This window comes from Mytilus californianus, unplaced genomic scaffold, assembly GCF_021869535.1.
Source record: "Mytilus californianus isolate M0D057914Y unplaced genomic scaffold, xbMytCali1.0.p SCAF_5, whole genome shotgun sequence".
Lineage (NCBI taxonomy): Eukaryota > Metazoa > Mollusca > Bivalvia > Mytilida > Mytilidae > Mytilus > Mytilus californianus.
In genome coordinates this window covers 16,168,192-16,191,167 of record NW_026262701.1, presented here as the reverse complement: position 1 = coordinate 16,191,167, position 22,976 = coordinate 16,168,192, and the positions used below count along the sequence as shown (strand labels likewise).

At 35.4% G+C, this 22,976-nt stretch overlaps 1 protein-coding gene across 1 annotated transcript; it reads left to right on the top strand.

The window, feature by feature from the left end:
- Window positions 1–200: 200 nt before the first annotated feature.
- Window positions 201–21,693, top strand: LOC127701099 (acidic phospholipase A2 Cc1-PLA2-like). The gene is made up of 5 exons (XM_052204908.1): window positions 201–244; window positions 1,339–1,398; window positions 16,748–16,898; window positions 17,575–17,681; window positions 21,282–21,693. The coding sequence occupies exons 2-5, from the start codon at window positions 1,341–1,343 to the stop codon at window positions 21,458–21,460; spliced, it is 495 nt and encodes a 164-aa protein (XP_052060868.1). The 5' UTR covers window positions 201–244; window positions 1,339–1,340; the 3' UTR covers window positions 21,461–21,693.
- Window positions 21,694–22,976: the final 1,283 nt, after the last annotated feature.

The following is a 22,976-nucleotide window of genomic DNA, read 5'->3' as shown; positions in this document are numbered from 1 at the left end:
TGGTATATATAACATATAGATTTAAAGCGTTTTGGTTAAAGTCATGCTGCTGACACTTTGTATTAGATGAACCTTTTAAAACTTAACCAGGACGTCTAATTATTAAACCGTGAATCATGTATCTCTATGAAATGACCAAGGGGCTCATGTGGCAAGGTTGTCTTAGTAGTTCATTTACCGTTCCACTAGCCTGTCAACACTGAGGTTGTAAATTCAAACCTGCGCGTGGTAGGTACTTTCACAGGTAAAAAAACCTACCTAATATTAAAGAAAGTTTTAAAATATTAAAGTTAATTAGAAAATTAATTTCTTCGAAATGTGGTTGATTCTTTAGTTGTTGTAAATTGTAAATTGTAAAAAAGAATATATATCCCCCTAGTCAATTAACAGTTACATGCGTGGATTTTGATGCTCAGTATTTATTGCCTTAGATCTTCCGGATTTCTATCAATGTAATATTAATTACGATATATCCCCCAAAGCCAATTACATGATATTATCTGCTTACTTCATATAGTGATGGCATAACAAAAACCACGAATGTATGAAATACCCACGAAGGTATGTACTCATGTTGTTTTTATATAATAAGTATCAATGGTTTTTTTTTATTTATTGTGTACCTCAGTTTAATTTTCATCCAGGTTGCAATTTTTTTTTATTGGTGTATGGTGAGTTTGGAAAGGTTGGACGGGGTTATATGCAAGTTGTTTGCAATCATTTTTTATGCACTTTTCCTCTGTGTTTCAAGGTAAAATTTTCAATGTCAATATGACTTGAAATAAACATCACCATTTGGAAACAAATGTGAGCCTTGTGAGTTTCCATGACGTTATTCTGCGAGACAATGCCATTCAATGAAGTTCCTTATTGTTAACTGCATGCAAAATGTAGTGTTTTTATTGCAAATCATTTCGATAAGCAAAGGTGAGATTTTTTTTGCTCCGTGTTGAAGGCCTTAATGTCACTTTGAGATGAAGAAAAACAATAAAAGCGTTGTTCCTTTGCTTTTGTGTTTTTTTGCTGTGCATGTACTGATTTTGTGTCATGGATGGATACCCCATATTTTTTGTTTTTATATTAATAGTGATCCAGGCTGCCTTAACCACGAGACACGTCTGAAAAGATTGAGAGCAATCACCAATCAATTTTTCACCAAACAATTTGATAGTGCAGAAGAACGTATATAAATCATTTAACTGCAAAACAAAAAATGAGGCAGAAAAAAAAAAAAGAAATATAAGCGAGAAAATGTTCGCTTGTTATTGGTGCTTTTCATCATAGAAATTTAAAATGTGAGAAATAAAATAACTTAAAATGAATTTGAATTTGTTTTAGGAATGGGTTGCAGTGCTCTGAAACTCAATCTGCCTGTAATTGTCACTATTTGTTTGATAAGTAAGTATACAAATATAATAGTTAACTGTTCTTAATGTGATCTTGCCTATAGACCTTAAAATTAAATGTAAATCTTTGAAATTAAAGTCAATGATTTTTCCGGTACATTTCAGGGAATTTAGCATTGAAAAAAACAACTACTTTGCAGTCATTCGGAATCAAAACCAGATTTTATTTAATGATATTTAACAATATGTTTCAGAAACATGATACTCAAAAACAAAACAGCGATGTCATATATAACAATATTTTTGCTGAATATTGTCGCAACCGCAGGAGTGGAGGTCATTTTTCATAATATTTCTAGAGGCAAATTGTACACATTTTGCATGAACAAAATATACATTTTTGCATCCACCTCCATTTAAGCTGTGGTTATAAATAAAAGTATCAATGTTTCTAGTCAATAAATTATAACAAAATGTTTGGGATTTAGGGTGCTAGGATGGTTGCTATGGAAACCAAAATGTGTCATTTTTTACCTTTTTACCTCTGAAATTTAACGATGTTATTAAGATAATCCCCAAAAAGTAATAACTATTGAATGACTATGATGTGCAAACTATTGGCAAATAAATAACCATAAATTTGACCAAAGGTCAAGGTCATCAATGACTTTTGACCTTGGGTCAAATTTATGGTTATTTGTGTTTATTAATTGAATTTTGTAAGAAAAGATAATAGAAAGAAGCATAAAATACAAGGGGGAAATGTTCCGGACGTTTAAAGCCACTATTTTGTTAACAGATCAACAGTAAGAAGTCAAGGTCATGTCAAAAGTGCTTAGCAACCTCCCTTATTTGATATAAAATAAAATGCTTCGCTGGGGCGCAGCTTGATACGACCGCAGAGGTCGAACCCTGAACAGTTGGGGCAAGTATGGACACAACATTCAAGCTTGATACAGCTCTGAATTTGGATTGTTATTAAATATTTGACACAGCATAGGTTTCTGACACAGAAAGAATGTGGTCTAAGAACTTGAATTTTTTTAATTTACCTATTATGGTCCAATGTCCAAAATCAAAATACATGGTTAGATTCAGCATATCAAAGAACCCCATATATTCAATTTTTGTTAAAATCAAACAAAGTTTAATTTTGGACCCCAACTTGGACAAACTTGAAAACTGGGCCCATAATCAAAAATCTAAACACATGTTTAGATTCAGCATATCAAAGAACGCCAAGAATTCAATTTTTGCTAAAATCAAACTAAGTTTAATTTTGGACCCTTTGGACCTTAATGTAGACCAATTTAAAAAACGGGACTTAAAATTAAAAATCTAAATACACGGTTAGATTTGGAATATCAAAGAACCCCAATAATTCAATTTTTGATGAAATCAAACAAAGTTTAATTTTGGACCCTTTTGACCTCAATATGAACAAATTTGATAGCGGGGCCCACAAATAAAAATTCTAAATTCATGGTTAGATTCAGCATATCAAAGAACCCCATATATTCAATTTTTGTTGAAATAAAAAAAAGTTTAATTTTGGACCCCAACTTGGACCAACTTGAAAACTGGGCCCATAATCAAAAATCTAAACACATGTTTAGATTCAGCATATCAAAGAACCCCAAGAATTCAATTTTTGTTAAAATCAAACTAAGTTTAATTTTGGACCCTTTGGACCTCAATGAAGACCAATTTAAAAAACGGGACCCAAATTAAAAATCTAAAAACACGGTTAGATTTGGCATATCAAAGAACCCCAATAATTCAATTTTCGATGAAATCAAACAAAGTTTAATTTTGGACCCTTTTGACCTCAATATGAACCAATTTGATAGCGGGGCCTACAAATAAAAAATCTAAATACATGGTTAGATTCAGCATATCAAAGAACCTCATATATTCAATTTTTGTTGAAATCAAACAAAGTTTAATTTTGGACCCCAATTTGGACCAACTTGAAAACTGGGCCCATAATCAAAAATCTAAATACATGTTTAGATTCAGCATATCAAAGAACCCCATATATTCAATTTTTGTTGAAATCAAACAAAGTTTAAATACTGGACCCTATCTTGGACCAACTTGAAAACTGGGCCCATAATCAAATATCTAAACACATGTTTAGATTCAGCAAATCAAAGAACCCCAAGAATTCAATTTTTGTTAAAATCAAACTAAGTTTAATTTTGGACCCTTTGGACCTCAATGTAGACCAATTTAAAAAACAGGACCCAAAATTAAAAACCTAAATACACGGTTAGATTTGGAATATCAAAGAACCCCAATAATTCAATTTTAGATGAAATCAAACAAAGTTTAATTTTGGACCCTTTTGACCTCAATATGAACCAATTAGATAACGGGGTCCACAAATAAAAAATCTAAATACATGGTTAGATTCAGCATATCAAAGAACCCCATATATTCAATTTTTGTTGAAATCAAACAAAGTTTAATTTTGGACCCCAATTTGGACCAACTTGAAAACTGGGCCAAAAATCAAAAATCTAAATACATGATTAGATTCAGCATATCAAAGAACCTCATATATTCAATTTTTACTAAAATCAAACAAAGTTTAATTTTGGACCCTTTGGACATTAATGTAGACCAATTTGAAAACTGGACCCAAAATTAAAAATCTAAATACACTGTTAGATTCGGCATAACAAATAAATAAATGTGATCAAAGATTTTACAAATCTAATGCACCATACTGTGCAATTAAAGATTACTTCTTGAAATTTTTCAATATTTGACATTTGAAAAAAAAATAATATTTGAAGAATAATTCTTTTTAATTTCTGAAATCTGAAATGAGAAAAAATTGGCCCCCCACAATTTCTTTTTATCCCCCCCCCCTTTTTCCCCCCAAAAAATTCTTTCCCTCAAGATATGGTCATAATCTCAATTCAAATTTCCAATGGAGTTGGCAACCATAATTACCCATTTAAATTTACCATAGTGCTAACTTAATCTATTTTATAATAGAATTAATAAAAATATAGTGTCAAATCTTTCATATGGATTTTTTTGTAAAAAAAAAAGATGAAAACATTTGCAGATATTTTTACTGGTCTTCCTTTATAAATATGCATTTCTTAAAACATAATTTAAAAGCAGTGTAAGGGAAGTAACCAAAACGTTGTATTTGGATTACCTCCCTTACACTGTTTTAGATTATCTTTATTGTTCATTAACCATTACTTTATACATAATTTAAAAGCAGTGTAAGGGAGATAATTTCAATGATGTATTTGATTTATCTCCCTTACACTGCTTTAAATTATGTTTTGTACTAAAGTATTTGTCCATTAACCAGGACAACCTTGTTTTTCCCCCTTTTTTGCCCCTAATTCCTAAACAGTTTGAGCCATAACCCCCAAAGCAAATCCTAACCATCCCTTTGTGGTATGGAAACTTGTAGTATAATTTCAGAGAGATCCATACACCGTTCCACAGTTATTGTCTGGAAACTAGAAAATGCTAATTTTTGGCCCCTAATTCCTTAACTGTTGGTACCATAACCCCCAAAATCAATCCCAACCTTCCTTTTGTGGTATTTAACCTTATGGTCAAATTTCAAAAAGATCCATTCACTTAAACTAAAGTTAGAGTGCGAAAACCAATATGTATTCGGACGACGACGCCGGACGACGACGACGGACGACGACGACGACGACGACGACGACGACGACGCCAACGTCATACCAATATACGACCACAAAATTTTTTTGCGGTCGTATAAAAAGTACCAAGTAACCATAAATGTTTTGATTCAGGACTATATAAACTATTACATAGACATTAACTAAAAGGCCAAGGGTGGATTTCATCACATACGTTTTAAGCAAGCATTCATTTATATTGGAAAAAAGCCTAGCAACCATTCATTTATATCGGCAAAGTGCCTAGCAAACATTTATTAATATTGGAAAACTGCCTAGCAACAAAGTATTTTCGGTTTCTTTGGGACAAAAAACAGAAATAAAAGAATATTAAACATGCAGTTTTCTTTAAGAACACATGTATAATACAGAATAGTAAATCATATGGCAAATTCAATTTCTAGGGATTGATTTCAAATTCAAAAACAAAAATTAAAAGATGTGGTGTGATTGCCAATGAGACAACTCTCCACCAGACACCAAAGGTTATTTTTAAGATTGGTTCTTTGGATCTACAAGAACAAGACAAAAGGAACAGAACTGCTAAGAGGACGACCAATTTATTTCTTTGGTTGGGGTTGGGCTTATGGGCAAGAGGTTTTGCATAGACAAAACAATAATGTTCACACGTTATAAGGCTGGGTTACTCATTTCATTCTTTTTTCCGTCGAAAAAAAAAACGATTTTCATTGTGTAATCACCTATTTCCTATTTCAAATCGTATGTGGCTGATGTGCATCTGAATGTACAGAAAATTCCTTTTCAGCATGTCTTGGGCAATATTATTGATCTTCAGTTCTAGACACCATCACATTCATTTCATTAAGCATCTCTTATCCCCATCACAGAATATAAAATGGTCTTCCCTAGCTAAAAGAACTACTCTGAATCAGCTCAATTGCTATGATTGTATTCTAATAGTGGATAATTAAAAAAAATCTTTCTTTAAAAAAAATACATTGTGTGTTCTGCAAAATTTACTTTTTTTAGCTCACCTGGCCCACAGGGCCAAGTGAGATTTTCCCATCACATTGCGTCTGTCGTCGTCAACTTTTACAAAAATCTTCACCTCCGAATGTAATAGGCCAAATTTAAGGACATACGATACAGTTACAGGGAGGTAATGACGTTGCTAACGTAATATGTTATTTTTCGCGATGTCAAAGAGGGTGGTAAAGGGTTATTTTCGTGCAACGTGTTTTGCCATTTTTATTTAACGTGCAGCCGTGAAAAAGGTTCGTTATTCGCCGTGTTTCGTGAAATCGGTAAAAAGATCAACATGCATGAAATTTTTAATTGTTCGTTCTTCGTGAAATGGCAATTTTATTTCGCGTTCTTCCGTGCAGATACCCCTTAACGCCCCTCGTCAAACGGCGACATATCGGGAAAAGATGCATTTTTCGAGTGAATTTCATCATTAGCTTGAAAACGAGTACATGGACCCCTCTTTTTTAAAAGGACATTTGACTTGATACTGCATAAAGATTATTTGTACCAAATTTTATGAAAAAATCACCGATGATTTTTTTTTTAAATTAGATTAATATGCAGCAAAAAATGCCGTTTTTTTTTTTACCAAAATCATGAAATTTTAATAAAAATGAATTATTTAAAAAAAATTGTTACACAAATTAAGAGCATACCTTTGTAACGCAGATATTCCAAATTATTTTACAAAATCCGCATGTGTTTATCTTTTAAAACAAAAAAGAATGTCTTTCCAAAGGATAGAAATGTCCAAGAAACCGAAAATTATAATAAATGTCTAAAAATTGGACCCCATTTATCTCTAAATTAAGCACATGAAGGTATATTTTTTTATTACATATCTGAATTAACTAAGTGAAAAATAGCTTGTATGCAAATTTTTGTAAAAAAATCACCGTGGGATCAAAACTGTATCGTTTACCCTTAACCAGACTTGGCCTCAATCATCATTAGGGTATGTCCTTTAACAAATTTGTCCCATGATGGCTGACATGACTAAAAATAGAACAAAGGGGTAAAATGCAAATTTTGTCTATCATCATGAAAACTGTTATAAACAGAGAAAATTTGACAGGGGCTAAACTATTCCGAATGATGAGATCTACCTATTGTCTATTTACATCAAAACTGTTCGACAACTTCTTATAGGAGTTGCTGCCCTTCAATGACGAATTTTAACCTTTTTTTTCATGTTTGCCTATTATCTTGACAAATAAAAAAGATAGAGACAAACATTGAATATAAAAAATGATCAGTAACACAAGATCTACAAAAATTGAACTTGGTAGATCGTCAGATGATTCCTTATGGAGTTATTGCCCTTAAATGACGATTTTTATCTCTTTTTTTTTGCGTCTTTGCCTGATATAAAAAATATCATAAAGAAACTTTAAATTACAAAAAATATCAGCAAGACAATAATAATTATATTACAAATAATTCATCATGCTTGAATTGTCTGACGACCCCTTATTAGAGTTATAACCCTTTAATGACGATTTTTGGTAGCAATCGTCATTGAGTGTAAACATATATTAATAAAGAATTTGCTATGTATAGCTACAAGAGTAAATAAATAAGAAATATACAATGCACGCAAGACTATGGTGTTATCAAATAAGTTCTCAGCCCAAATGCGTTGTCATCCAAGATGGAGTTTGATATGTTCAAGTCGTCATTAGGTCTGGGATCTGATTCTGGAAATCCAATAGTATTATCTTCAAAACACTCCTTTGATTCTGACGCGTTGTAAATCTGGGCGTCTGACATGGAACCATATCCTCCTACATCTATCCAGTTACGGATCGAGAGGGGGGGGTTCCGGTGGTTGGAACCCCCCTTTTTTCTTGACGATTAATGCATTTGAATGGGGACATAAGTTGGAACCCCCCTTTATCCTTGGTTGGGAACCCCCTTTTAAAAATGGCTGGATCCGCCCCTGCTATCCATAAAAATGTGTAATCCGCATTCACCAAGGCAAGGAGCACTTTATAGTTATTAAACAAGGATCCGCTTTAAGGCGGGCTTCCGTAACAGCAACATGCTTTTCATCGAGTGCGCCACAAACTGTGACACGATCCATCTTCTCTGAAATTGCCTGGCAAACCTCAGAAGTAAAAGTACTTTTTGTATTGCCCGCGACTCTGAAATCGTAGCGAAGGGTTGGATACCTATTGCAAGAAGCTAAGTTCCTTAATTAAGGTAATAGTAACTTTCAGACCGGGATTTAGTGTCTTTCTGAATCGTGTGTATATCTTCTGTATTCGAGGACTTAATTTGTTCAAAAGTTCATCAAACGTTTCTGGAGGCATCCTTAAAAAAATAAAGAATGACTGTTGATCCTCCGTTCTTAATTCTTTCATAAGTCGGTCGCAATGCCCAAACTGGAGTCTTCTTTCAACATAAAGCCAAGGGCGTACCCAACAAGACCTACGCTGTCTAGTGTGTCTTCTCCTTCTTCTTATAACTAAAAGTGAATCCTGATCAGCCAAATTGATACAGTGTAGCTGAATTAAAGATTGCAGAAATAGGTTTTGCTCATGTGTGTCCATGGTTGAACTACAGGTAGAAGTTTTTGCATCCGTTTTAATATCAACAGAATGAGGTCGTGCAATTATCGTGGCTAGGACTTAGTAGTATCGTAGTAAGGTGCTACTTAGGACGGCAGCGTACTATTTTCTTCCTCTTTGCAGTATTATCATATCATTATCTTAGTAGAAGCATAATAAAGACGTTGTGAAATCGGGATAGTCGCAGTGAAATCGTAGTAAGGTCGCAGCGAAATCTTTTCTGTTGGCTTCCCGATTGCACCACGATTTCCAATACGATGCTTCTACGCCCATCCCGATCTTACAACGTCCTTACTACGACCTTCCTACGCTTTTACTACAACTAGTTTTGGCCGCGACAGTACTACGAATGTTTTGAGCATGTTCAAGGTTGGTTGTGGACCACCACGATCATGAAGACCTTGGCACGTCCTACTACGACCTTACCACGACCACCACGATCTTACAACGACTTCCAGAATTTTTCATAATTTCTGAGGTCGTAGCGGGATCGTGGTCCTAGTGTGATGGGGGTATTACTTTCTATCAATTTATTGAAGTTTCAAGATTAAGACCAAACAAGTAAAACATGAGGCCCCAAGGAAGCTGTATTATGATTCAACTAGTATTTTTGCGTGAAATTGATACAACAAAATTAGAATAACATTTCAAGCAAAAACGCAAAATCAAATTATTATTCTGACGTGTTCCTTATTTCATATTATAGTGTATTTATGTCCCTTCATACGTTCTTTATCTATATACCATAAGAATGATATGTTTTGGTTGCAATGTGCCCAGTAATTTCAAAGGACAAGACTTTTGCAAAAGTTTAAAGACGACGACGACGGACGATTAGAGATGAGAAAGCTCAATTGGCCCTGTAGTCTAGGCTCGCAAAATTAAAAAGGGTAAAAATCGTTAAAGTCATTTCAACTTTTTTTTTAACTTTTTATTAAAAAAAGTTTTGAAGTAAAATAACTGCGAAATTTGCTCAAAGCTGACATTTAATGTTGTCCAGTTGTTCTGAAAATTTTACGATAGATCAATACCTACTACCCATAACATTTCTGTCTTGCTCTAACTGCTTTAATTTTTGTGAATTAAGCCAAGAGCTATCGTTTGAATTTCAGTGTTTTATTTTATTTGTACCAGCCATAATTGTTATCAGGTAGTAACAGAATAAGGGGCGTTTACAGAATATATGCTACATATATGCATTATCACTAACATTTGATTATGCAGTTTCAAAGGGAAATATTTTAGACGGACAATGTATAAAATGATGACAATGACTAACGCCCAGTGTTTGTATAAACCTCAAAAGGCTCTTAAGAGTCACAAGAGGAAAGATCTTTGAATCATGATCAGAAAGATTTTTTTGTACCTTTTGTCTACGGTGACATAAAAATTTATGGTTGTTAGTCATTTTCCACAATATGAGAATGGCTACAAAAGAATTTTGTAACGATATTGACCACTGTTGTAAACCTATATATATGCCTGGAAAAAACAGCATTTGTATTTCAAGTCAGAACAAGTTTAGTTTTAAAATTTCGGAATTTTGACCCAAGGGACCAAAACATTGATGGTTGCTAGGCATTTTCTTACTATATGAGAATATCGGATAAAGTCTATGGTGACAATATTGACCCCTTATCTTTCAATTAGGATCTATATCATAGTTCATATTAATCTGAACCCTAATATGAATGGTTGCTAGGTACTTTTATATCTAGTAAGAGTCGTTGCTAAGAACTTTTGATATGACCTTGAACTCTGACATTTCGCTTTATTACCACATAAAAGCAATAATCATTCTGAACACTTTTTCTATATACGGTATTGGTTTATATGTTACAATTTTTGACAAAATTTAATAAAAAAAATACTCAAGTTCAAAGGTCAAGGTCATCAAAAACCTTTGACCTTTGGGTCAAACTGAAGGTCATTGAATGCGCAACATTTTTCAAGTGATTTTCATCCTTCGTCTGTCGCTGTTTATGAGCTATTTTAATAACAAGGTCAAAATTCTTTTACAAAATAACAAAAATGACACTTTTATTTTCCCATAGCAACCATCCTAGCAACCTGAATCCCAAACTTTTAGTTGTAAATTATTCCTAGGCAACAGTGATAGTTTACATTTATAACCTATATATAAATGTGTGTGGATGCAAAAATGTGAAATATAGGCATGCAAAATGCCTATAATTTACCTTCTTGTATACAATGAAAGTTCCCTTATGTCAATCAGTGCTGCCCCCTTCTACCCATTTTATTAAAATTAAATTTTATCTTTCATCTTACTCTTTAAGTGTTATATTTTAATGAACAGATGTCAAAATATTCATCAAAATTAAAATATGTGCATGATAACTGCTTAAAATTGACCATTTTTCTACGTCAAAATATGCATTTTTGAGGCAAAATCCAAGGGACCGGTTACCATGGTAACGAGGACATAAACAAATTTTTTTGTCAACATATGTTTTGTATGTTTATCGATAGCTACCAACAAACAAAATTTCAAGAAAGTCTGAGACTATGCGTGCCGCAACTTGGTTGGTGGTTACAGAGATTTGCTAATAATTTTTCAATTTTATCAAGTAACTCCAGGTTTCTACCTTTTGACCATCAGGTTATACAAAACATAAAGCATACATTGATTGTGGATAGTTGTCGCGGACGAAGTTCATATCAGCAGGTCATAGAGAAAGAAATTGCAGAGCAAAACAATTTCCCTTTTTGGAGCTTACATTTGGAAAGATCATATTGGTTTTTGTGTTGTTTATTTTTTAAAACAATTATTGGTGGTCAACTTTTGTTTAAGCTTAAGTTTAATTTTGTCTCTTTATTGATCCAGAAACCTAAGTACACTATAAATGATCGGGACACCTGACAACACAGTACACCGCAAAATATGTATCAAACCACAGTTCACCTATAAATTAGATTTTCTGTCAGTGTGTTTGCATGCAATTGTTAAACAGATTGAAAATTGGGAAAAAGTAAGGAGAAACAATTTTTAAATTGGGGTTTGTTCATCAATTTGAACAAAAAAAGTCACAATTTGAAGTACTTGTCGCAAATGTTCACTTTTTCTTACTTTCCAATGAATGTTGTGCATTATATTTGTTTCTTTTTCATTTTTAGTTGTTTAGAATGAAGATACTCTCAGATCTTATAGTGTCTTTTTGTTTTTAGGGATGAGAGATGGGTATATACCCTGCCACGTCCTGTCTGATTTTGTTTAATGTTTTTCTTTGTATCGATCTGATGAGTTAAGCCTTTTTCAACTGATTTTTATAGTTTGTTCTTATGTTGTGCTGTTACACCACTGTCCCAGGTTAGGGGAGGGTTGAGCGCTCACAAACATGTTTAACCCCGCAACATTCTTTATGTGCCTGTCCCAAGTCAGGAGCCTGTAGTTCAGTGGTTATCGTTGGTTCATTTCGGTCATATTTGTTTTTCGTAAATTGTTTTGTTATAAATTAGGCCGTTAGTTTTCTCAATTGAATTGTTCCAAATTTTTCATGTCGGGGCCTTTTATAGCCGACTATATGGTATGGGTTTTTCTCATTGTTGAAGGCCGTATGGTTGCCTATAATTGCTTACATCCACTTCATTTGAATTTTAGTGGATAGTTGTCTCATTGGCAATCATACCACATCTCCTTATTTTTATATAAATATCTTTGAAAGAAAAGTAACTAATAAATTGCCGATTATGAGGTGAAAAACAAAAATGTTTGCTCACCTGTCTGCACCAACCCATCAACGTGTGCTGCACATAATGCGAAACTGTATATCTTGCATTAATTTGTAGGATCCTTTACAATAGATATTTCAGCTGATCTGTAACAATTCCATCTTCATGCCTTATATATCATGTACTGTATTACGACGTTAGATTAAAACTGACGAGGAAAGGTAACACCCGGCCACCGAAAGCTTTATTATTGTGAAACCTAGGTGGTCGTGTGGTCTAGCGCGTCGGATACAGTGCAGGCGATTTGGTGTCACGATATCTCAGTAGCATGAGTTCGAATCCCGGCGAGGGAAGAACAAAAAATTTGCGAAAGCAAATTTACAGATCTTACATTATTGGGCTGATGTTTAGACTAGTTGTATGTACAGAATGTACACAACCATGTATCACCATCACTGCTGGTGATCCGATGGATAAATCTGTTGTAGAGTTGTCACTGGTTCAGACGTACTTATAAATATAATTATTTCTGTGACTGTATCTTGCAGTAATTTGTAGGATCCTTTACAATAGATATTTCAGCTGATCTGTAACAATTCCATCTTCATGTCTTATATATCATGTACTGTATTACGACGCTAGATTAACACTGACGAGCAAAGGTAATACCCGGCCACCGAAAGCATTATTATTGTGAAGCCTAGGTGGTCATGTGGTCTAGCGCGTCGGATACAGTGCAGGCGATTTGGTGTCACGATATCTCAGTAGCATGAGTTCGAATCCCGGCGAGAGAAGAACAAAAAATTTGCGAAACAAATTTACAGATCTAACATTGTTCGGCTGATGTTTAGACGAGATATAGTTATATATATATATGCACACGTATAAAAATTGCGGTTTTTATCCAACGCAATCATAGGTTTGAACGTTGTTTTCAATTTAGACTTGTTTATATTTTTTCGTTTGGGCTTGTATTATATTTGCCTTCGGGTTTATATGATCCGTTCATCCTATTTGACTGTTTCAAAATTCAAGAGTCTGTCCTAAATTGAGGTAAATTATATGGCCTTCCAAATACCGTTTCGATTCCTAACATCACTGAAGAGACATTAATTGTCGAAATCCGGATATAGTGTACAAATTTTTGCACCTCATGTTTGCGGTATACCATCTTTTCCGCAAGTTTATTGTTTTCTGTTTGGTAATAATTTAATAATAAGATCTGTTTTGTTACATCTTGTGATCCGTTTATTTGGCAATTGCCAATGGCAGTCAGCAGGGTTTAAGAACACCAGTTGTTCGACCTGCTAGTCAAATGCGTTTTGTTAAAATATACTTTTTTACTCATTTGGTCTTTTGGAAAATGTTGTTTGTGCTGTATTTAGACCCTTCTACCAAGAAATTTGTTTTGCATGCACACGTATAAAAATTACGGTTTTTATCCAACGCAATCATAGGTTTGAACGTTGTTTTCAATTTAGACTTGTTTATATTTTTTCGTTTGGGCTTGTACTATATTTGCCTTCGGGTTTATATGATCCGTTCATCCTATTTTGACTCTTTCAAAATTCAAGAGTCTATCCTAAATTGAGGTAAATTATATGGCCTTCCAAATACCGTTTCGATTCCTAACATCACTGAAGAGACATTAATTGTCGAAATCCGGATATGGTGTACAAATTTTTGCACCTCATGTTTGCGGTATACCATCTTTTCCGCAAGTTTATTGTTTTCTGTTTGGTAATAATTTAATAATAAGATCTGTTTTGTTACATCTTGTGATCCGTTTATTTGGCAATCGCCAATGGCAGTCAGCAGGGTTTAAGAACGTCAGTTGTTCGACCTGCTAGTCAAATGCGTTTTGTTAAAATATACTTTTTCACTCATTTGGTCTTTTGGAAAATGTTGTTTGTGCTGTATTTAGACCCTTCTACCAAGAAATTTGTTTTGAATGCACAAGTATAAAAATTGCGGTTTTTATCCAACGCAATCATAGGTTTGAACGTTGTTTTCAATTTAGACTTGTTTATATTTTTTCGTTTGGGCTTGTATTATATTTGCCTTCGGGTTTATATGATCCGTTCATCCTATTTTGACTCTTTCAAAATTCAAAAGTCTATCCTAAATTGAGGTAAATTATATGGCCTTCCAAATACCGTTTCGATTCCTAACATCACTGAAGAGACATTAATTGTCGAAATCCGGATATGGTGTACAAATTTTTTGTACCTCATGTTTGCGGTATACCATCTTTTCCGCAAGTTTATTGTTTTCTGTTTGTAATAATTTAATAATAAGATCTGTTTTGTTACATCTTGTGATCCGTTTATTTGGCAATCGCTAATGGCAGTCAGCAGGGTTTAAGAACGTCAGTTGTTCGACCTGCTAGTCAAATGCGTTTTGTTAAAATATACTTTTTCACTCATTTGGTCTTTTGGAAAATGTTGTTTGTGCTGTATTTAGACCCTTCTACCAAGAAATTTGTTTTGCATGCACACGTATAAAAATTGCGGTTTTTATCCAACGCAATCATTGGTTTGAACGTTGTTTTCAATTTAGACTTGTTTATATTTTTTCGTTTGGGCTTGTATTATATTTGCTTTCGGGTTTATATGATCCGTTCATCCTATTTGACTCTTTCAAAATTTAAGAGTCTGTCCTAAATTGAGGTAAATTATATATCCTTCCAAATACCGTTTCGATTCCTAACATCACTGAAGAGACATTTATTGTCGAAATCCGGATATGGTGTACAAATTTTTGCACCTCATGTTTGCGGTATACCATCTTTTCCGCAAGTTTATTGTTTTCTGTTTGGTAATAATTTAATAATAAGATCTGTTTTGTTACATCTTGTGATCCGTTTATTTGGCAATCGCCAATGGCAGTCAGCAGGGTTTAAGAACATCAGTTGTTCGACCTGCTAGTCAAATGCGTTTTGTTAAAATATCCTTTTTCACTCATTTGGTCTTTTGGAAAATGTTGTTTGTGCTGTATTTAGACCCTTCTACCAAGAAATTTGTTTTGCATGCACACGCATAAAAATTGCGGTTTTTATCCAACGCGGCAATCATAGGTTTGAACGTTGTTTTCAATTTAGACTTGTATATAGGTTTGAACGTTGTTTTCAATTTAGACTTGTATATATATATTTGTACACCATATCCGGATTTCGACAATTAATGTCTCTTCAGTGATGTTAGGAATCGAAACGGTATTTGGAAGGCCATATAATTTACCTCAATTTAGGATAGACTTTTGAATTTTGAAAGAGTCAAAATAGGATGAACGGATCATATAAACCCGAAGGCAAATATAATACAAGCCCAAACGAAAAAATATAAACAAGTCTAAATTGAAAACAACGTTCACACCTATGATTGCGTTGGATAAAAACCGCAATTTTTATACGTGTGCATGCAAAACAAATTTCTTGGTAGAAGGGTCTTAATACAGCACAAACAACATTTTCCAAAAGACCAAATAAGTGAAAAAGTATGTTTTAACAAAACGAATTTGACTAGCAGGTCGAACAACAGATGTTCTTAAACCCTGCAGACTGCCATGGCGATTGCCAAATATACGGATCACCAGATGTAACACAATGGATCTTAATTATTAATTTAATACCAAACAAAAAACAATAAACTTGCGGAAAAGATGGTATACCGCAAACATAAGGTGCAAAAATTGGTACACCATATCCGGATTTCGACAATTAATTTCTCTTCAGTGATGTTAGGAATCGACACGGTATTTGGAAGGCCATATAATTTACCTCAATTTAGGATTGACTCTTGAATTTTGAAGAGTCGAAATAGGATGAACGGATTATATAAACCCGAAGGCAAATATAATACAAGCCCAAACGAAAAAATATAAATAAGTCTAAATTGAAAACAACGTTCAACCCTATGATTGCATTGGATAAAATCCGCAAATTTTATACATGTGCATGCAAAACAAATTTCTTGGTAGAGGGGTCTTAATACAGCACAAAAAAAAAAAACAGTTTCCAAAAGACCAAAAAAGTGAAAAAGTATATTTTAACAAAAAGCATTTAAATATCATCAAACGGAATAAGTTTTACTTTTCAGTTCTACATACAAAAGGGAAAAGTATAGATCACAATATATGAGGGTCTGGGTGGGGTTTTCCGAATAGAGAATAAAAGTCCAAAAAAAATAAAGAGCAGAGAAAAATAGGCCAAAAAGTAAAGAATAGAGAATAATGGGGTGTGAAAGTATAAAGAGTAGAGAATAATGGCGTAAAAAATTAAAGAATTCACAATTGAAGGACCCCATCCAGACCCTCATATATTGAGTGAATAGTCTATTCTAAATAAGAAAGTTGATTGTTAATTATTTTCCGGGTTTGAACGAAAATTGTCACCTGCATGAAATGATAGACAATGACGTACAGCATTAACAAACATATGATACTATATTATAAACAAATATTTGTTTTTTAGGTGTCATATATGGTGGCAGAGTAAAGCGAAATGTTGTCGAATTTGGTGATATGGTAGGTGCAGTCACTGGCAGAGACCCATCGGACTTTTATGGATATGGACATTACTGTGGCGTGGGTGGTCGTGGCGTAGTTTTAGACCCTATTGACTCGTAAGTTTTTTTTTCATAGTCTTTGAAATCTTACAGAATGAGTAACTTTTTATTCAATCGAATTTGCTAGGTCAGAACTTTCAACATATATGAACAAATATCGTGCTATAATATCTAAGGTCTTCTGGCGATTGAGAAATTTCATGACAGTCGAATGAAAACTATTTTAAGGATTTCATCGAACTTTTACATTACCTAAATGAAATGCAAGGGCTTTTGTCCATGCCCCGTTATCATTCTTCCTCGCAGATTTAGAGTAGACTTCTGTGTGTTGTGTAATGAGTTATTTCAGATCCTGTTGTACTTTTTGTGCCTGTTCATGAATTTTTTTTATTTAGAAAAGTACAAGTCAAATGACTAATAATCAGTAACTATACGCATTTTCAGTGTTACATTTTGTACTTTTAATTCTGTTCCAGATGTTTAAAAAACATGATTAAATTTAGATTTTCAAAACATATTCGGCTTCAAAAAGTGGGTCCCAAAAGTTAACCCATTAGACAAAAATTACAATAAATGAAGAAGGAATTGAAGATGAAAATGGCAAAAGAGGACCATTTAAGATGAACGCTGTGTTCTCAATCTGACCTGCAGGAACTTTAATTATACACCAGGAAGTTTGTCATGATTTACTTTAGATAGTTATTTGTACCATTTTGGTGTTTTTTTTTTTCAGATGCTGCGCACAACATGACGACTGTTACGGTGACCAGAAAGTAGCACACTGTGGTATATATTTGCCGAAATATTCGTGGTTTCTCAGCGACATGGGAATAACTTGTAGTAAGATTTAGTAATTCGAAAATCATTTCTCATCGTTTTCAGAGGACAAATCATGGTATTTTCGTACAACGTCGTCGTGTGTGCAAATAGATAGAGAACATTTGTCAGTTCTTCCGTACTCATACCCTTTTACAACTCTCATTAGATAACTAGTATAAGCCAACATGTTTTTTTAGTTTGATAGCTAAAGAAAAGTTGCTGAAGAAACATATAGTAATTTAATTGTACATCAAGACATGGGTTCACTGTGGCCAAATTTATTATGTCGTCTAACAGCGAATCTGCAGAGGTACATCGGGGTCACTTGCGTTGTCGCCGTGATCCTCGCAACTCTTTATAAATCCACAATTCCTTGTTAAAGAGCTTGACAGACTTCAATCAACTTGCATAATTTCTTCTTCAGAGCATGTAGTTGTACACCTTCTAATTTAAGTTTTGATCTGAGTGATTTTTGGGGCCGGTTTCCCATACAAAAACAAAACTGACCTTCTGCATTTATCAGTTTATTAATTCACATCTCCTTGAAAAAGGCTTGACCGAGCCACATTCTTTATGTGCCTGTCCCAAGTCAGACTTGACCGAGCCACATTCTGTATGTGCCTGTCCCAAGTCAGACTTGACCTATCCACATTCTTTATGTGCCTGTCCCAAGTCAGACTTGACCGAGCCACATTCTGTATGTGCCTGTCCCAAGTCAGACTTGACCGAGCCACATTCTGTATGTGCCTGTCCCAAGTCAGACTTGACCGAGCCACGTTCTGTATGTGCCTGTCCCAAGTCAGACTTGACCGAGCCACGTTCTGTATGTGCCTGTCCCAAGTCAGACTTGACCGAGCCACGTTCTGTATGTGCCTGTCCCAAGTCAGACTTGACCGAGCCACGTTCTGTATGTGCCTGTCCCAAGTCAGACTTGACCGAGCCACGTTCTGTATGTGCCTGTCCCAAGTCAGACTTGACCGAGCCACGTTCTGTATGTGCCTGTCCCAAGTCAGACTTGACCGAGCCACGTTCTGTATGTGCCTGTCCCAAGTCAGACTTGACCGAGCCACGTTCTGTATGTGCCTGTCCCAAGTCAGACTTGACCGAGCCACGTTCTGTATGTGCCTGTCCCAAGTCAGACTTGACCGAGCCACGTTCTGTATGTGCCTGTCCCAAGTCATACTTGACCGAGCCACGTTCTGTATGTGCCTGTCCCAAGTCAGACTTGACCGAGCCACGTTCTGTATGTGCCTGTCCCAAGTCAGACTTGACCGAGCCACGTTCTGTATGTGCCTGTCTCAAGTCAGACTCGACCGAGCCACGTTCTGTATGTGCCTGTCCCAAGTCAGACTCGACCGAGCCACGTTCTGTATGTGCCTGTCCCAAGTCAGACTCGACCGAGCCACGTTCTGTATGTGCCTGTCCCAAGTCAGACTTGACCGAGCCACGTTCTGTATGTGCCTGTCCCAAGTCAGACTCGACCGAGCCACGTTCTGTATGTGCCTGTCCCAAGTCAGACTCGACCGAGCCACATTCTGTATGTGCCTGTCCCAAGTCAGACTCGACCGAGCCACATTCTATATGTGCCTGTCCCAAGTCAGACTCGACCGAGCCACATTCTTTATGTGCCTGTCCCAAGTCAGACTCGACCGAGCCACATTCTGTATGTGCCTGTCCCAAGTCAGACTCGACCGAGCCACATTCTGTATGTGCCTGTCCCAAGTCAGACTCTGTATGTGCCTGTCCCAAGTCAGACTCGACCGAGCCACATTCTGTATGTGCCTGTCCCAAGTCAGACTCGACCGAGCCACATTCTGTATGTGCCTGTCCCAAGTCAGACTCGACCGAGCCACATTCTGTATGTGCCTGTCCCAAGTCAGACTCGACCGAGCCACATTCTGTATGTGCCTGTCCCAAGTCAGACTTGACCGAGCCACATTCTGTATGTGCCTGTCCCAAGTCAGACTCGACCGAGCCACATTCTGTATGTGCCTGTCCCAAGTCAGACTCGACCGAGCCACATTCTGTATGTGCCTGTCCCAAGTCAGACTCGACCGAGCCACATTCTGTATGTGCCTGTCCCAAGTCAGACTCGACCGAGCCACATTCTTTATGTGCCTGTCCCAAGTCAGACTCGACCGAGCCACATTCTGTATGTGCCTGTCCCAAGTCAGACTCGACCGAGCCACATTCTGTATGTGCCTGTCCCAAGTCAGACTCGACCGAGCCACATTCTGTATGTGCCTGTCCCAAGTCAGACTCGACCGAGCCACATTCTGTATGTGCCTGTCCCAAGTCAGACTTGACCGAGCCACATTCTGTATGTGCCTGTCCCAAGTCAGACTTGACCGAGCCACATTCTTTATGTGCCTGTCCCAAGTCAGACTTGACCGAGCCACATTCTTTATGTGCCTGTCCCAAGTCAGACTTGACCGAGCCACATTCTGTATGTGCCTGTCCCAAGTCAGGAGCCTGTAATTCAGTGGTAGTCTCTATTGCTGTATATCATATTTGTTTTCCCTTTGTTGTTTTGTTCATAACTCTTCTCGTTTGAATTGTTTTGCAATTGCAATGGACAAGTCCACGATTTGTTAAGGGACACTGCCTCCCCTAAAAAGTTTCATAACATACTGATTATGGCTTTAAGACAATTCCTGGTCATGCAAAAGTAAACCCCTCTCGTATGAGATTACTTTAACTTGTATGAGATAACTATAACATGTATTATAGTAATCTCAGATCTTGTGAAAGTTTAACAAAAACAGGAGCCGTAGAGGATACAAAAGTGTGATGTCAGGACGAACGGACACTGTTTAACAAAAACAGGAGCCGTAGAGGATACAAAAGTGTGATGTCAGGACGAACGGACACTGTTTAACAAAAACAGGAGCCGTAGAGGATACAAAAGTGTGATGTCAGGACGAACGGACACTTCAATCAAAATAAAAATGTTCGCTTCAAAAATCGTGTCGTCCTGTTCATGCATGAAATATTTGCCATTGGACGTTAAACAAATCAATATATAAAAAATCATGGAAATATAATTAAATTAGAAGGATTATCATAGTTAGATGATTAAATCAGGAGTGAATAAAAACGGGTTTAAAGATATTTTATTACGTATTTCTAGTAGTAATCTCATGTGTTTATCTGTATAGTAGATTGTACGACATTTTTGTTTACATATACAGTGAGAAAGTAAAATATACAGTTCCATGGTAAAATGAATTATTTTTACGACATATAAGAAAATAATATACCTTTATGATGTCGAGAGTTATCAATAACATCGCCTGTGTGTGATCATCGTCTGTAATAGAACTAAATTGTCAAATATACCTTCATGTGATATACTTCAAGTATGGATCAGTATGCGAAATCCCGACCATGCGAGGGCTTTAAAGCCAGTCAAGGTCGTTAAACACACCCAACATCAAGTATGCGAAGAAAGTAATTTTGGTAGGAAAGTATTATATTTTGTCGTAAGAATTACATGACTTGGTTTTTTTTTTCTGGAAAATGTAACATTTTATTGTTTTACTCCTCAGAATTTCTTTCTTCTCCTAGGTTAGGATAAACGTGTCTATAAAATCTAATTTATTCCATTTGATTTATTTGCAGGTGACGCACCAGAAGATTTTTGCAGACGCCATCTTTGTGAATGCGATAGGAGATGCGCTGAATGCTTTGCAGAAAACAACGAGTTTTACGAACCCTCTTTACTCAGGTCAATCCATAAAATTGCCAACCGACTCTTTCATATTCTTGATCCGGCTTTACATTTCTTCACGCATAAGTGACTTTATGAGGATCGAACTGTATACACAAATGATTATTTTTTTGTTTTTTGTTTTTCAATTTCAAATACTTTGATTTTGTTGGCATTGAATTTGCTTTCTTGGTAATAGCTACATATCTGTAAAAAATATTTATTTGTTAACGTTTAAATTATTAATGACTGTATATTGTTGAGTGTTTTTTTGTAGTGTTTAGTATTTATATTGTTTTTCCTTTATAAAAGTTCACCGCAAGATTTGGTATTACGTTTTCGTGACTCTGGTAAAACATGTACATCCACCGATGGTGGACTGGACTGTCATCAAGGAGTTTGTGCTTTGGCAGTTGCCACGAAGTTCGAAATTTTTACACAACGTATAAAAGGTTAAACCTCAGTTAATTCAGTTCAACTGTACTTACGACTAATTATAATGGCACATGTCCCGCAAGCAAAGTTAATCCTATAAAAATAAGAAATGGTATGATTGCCAATGAGCCAACTATCCAACAGAGACCAAATGAAGTAGATGTAGTGAAGCCGTATGGCGTTCGTCAAAGATAGAAATTCATACCCGAAAGTAAAAAATGAACATAACCCTTTATAGATTGTATGTGTCTGAAACGTTTTTCTGGATTAACCTAGATCGGGAACGCCCAAAGCCGAATAATTGAAAGCAAGGGATGTATAAGAACCGAAACAGGCGAAGGAGCTAAAATAACTGCCAAATCAAGTTTCATTTTGCCCGAAGGAGTTGAACCCTTATCTTTTTTTTAATAACTTCTTTTAAAATTGATATACTGACAATTTAAGAAAGGAATGTTATAAATCATGTAATTACCGAAGTACTGATGATACATATTCCTCAGAGACCGATAGTCCACAAGCAGCGCGGTATTGACTTGGTGCTATAAAAATTAAAATAACACTAAGTCGAAGCGCTTTTCTAGATTTACTTTCATGAGGAATACTCAAAACCGAATATTTGAAAGCCAAGGATATATTAGAACCGACACAGGTGAAGTTCTATATGACCCAAAAGGACCTTAAAATTATAGCAAAATCCTTCTAACCTAAGGTAATCTTTGCATGAGGGATAAGTTGGCGATTAAAGGCCCGACATGACAAAATATCAATTAAAAGGAAAGTGTGTAACCCCTATGTCTTGATGATGAGATTAAAATATTATCCATTTATAAACATTATTATTGTAATTGTGATTCCCTCATTTATTATCAATAACAGTAGACTTATTTCGTTCGTTCTTCTTCCTTTAGAGTACAGTCCTCCCAGGGGAGTATTATCGCACTGTTTTATGTACACGTTTGCTGTGAAAACAACACATGTGCGGGTATGTGCAAATTACCTACAGTGAAAATGTGCTCCATACAAAAGATTAACAAGTACTATCTTTAAAAAAGATATCTGACACATTCAGATGTGAGCATAGAGTTTAATCTTTATCAGGTTTTTTTTACCATACATTGTAGATAAAAAAAAAATTGCACACAATTTGACGACAAAAGGCTGGCGATTCTAAA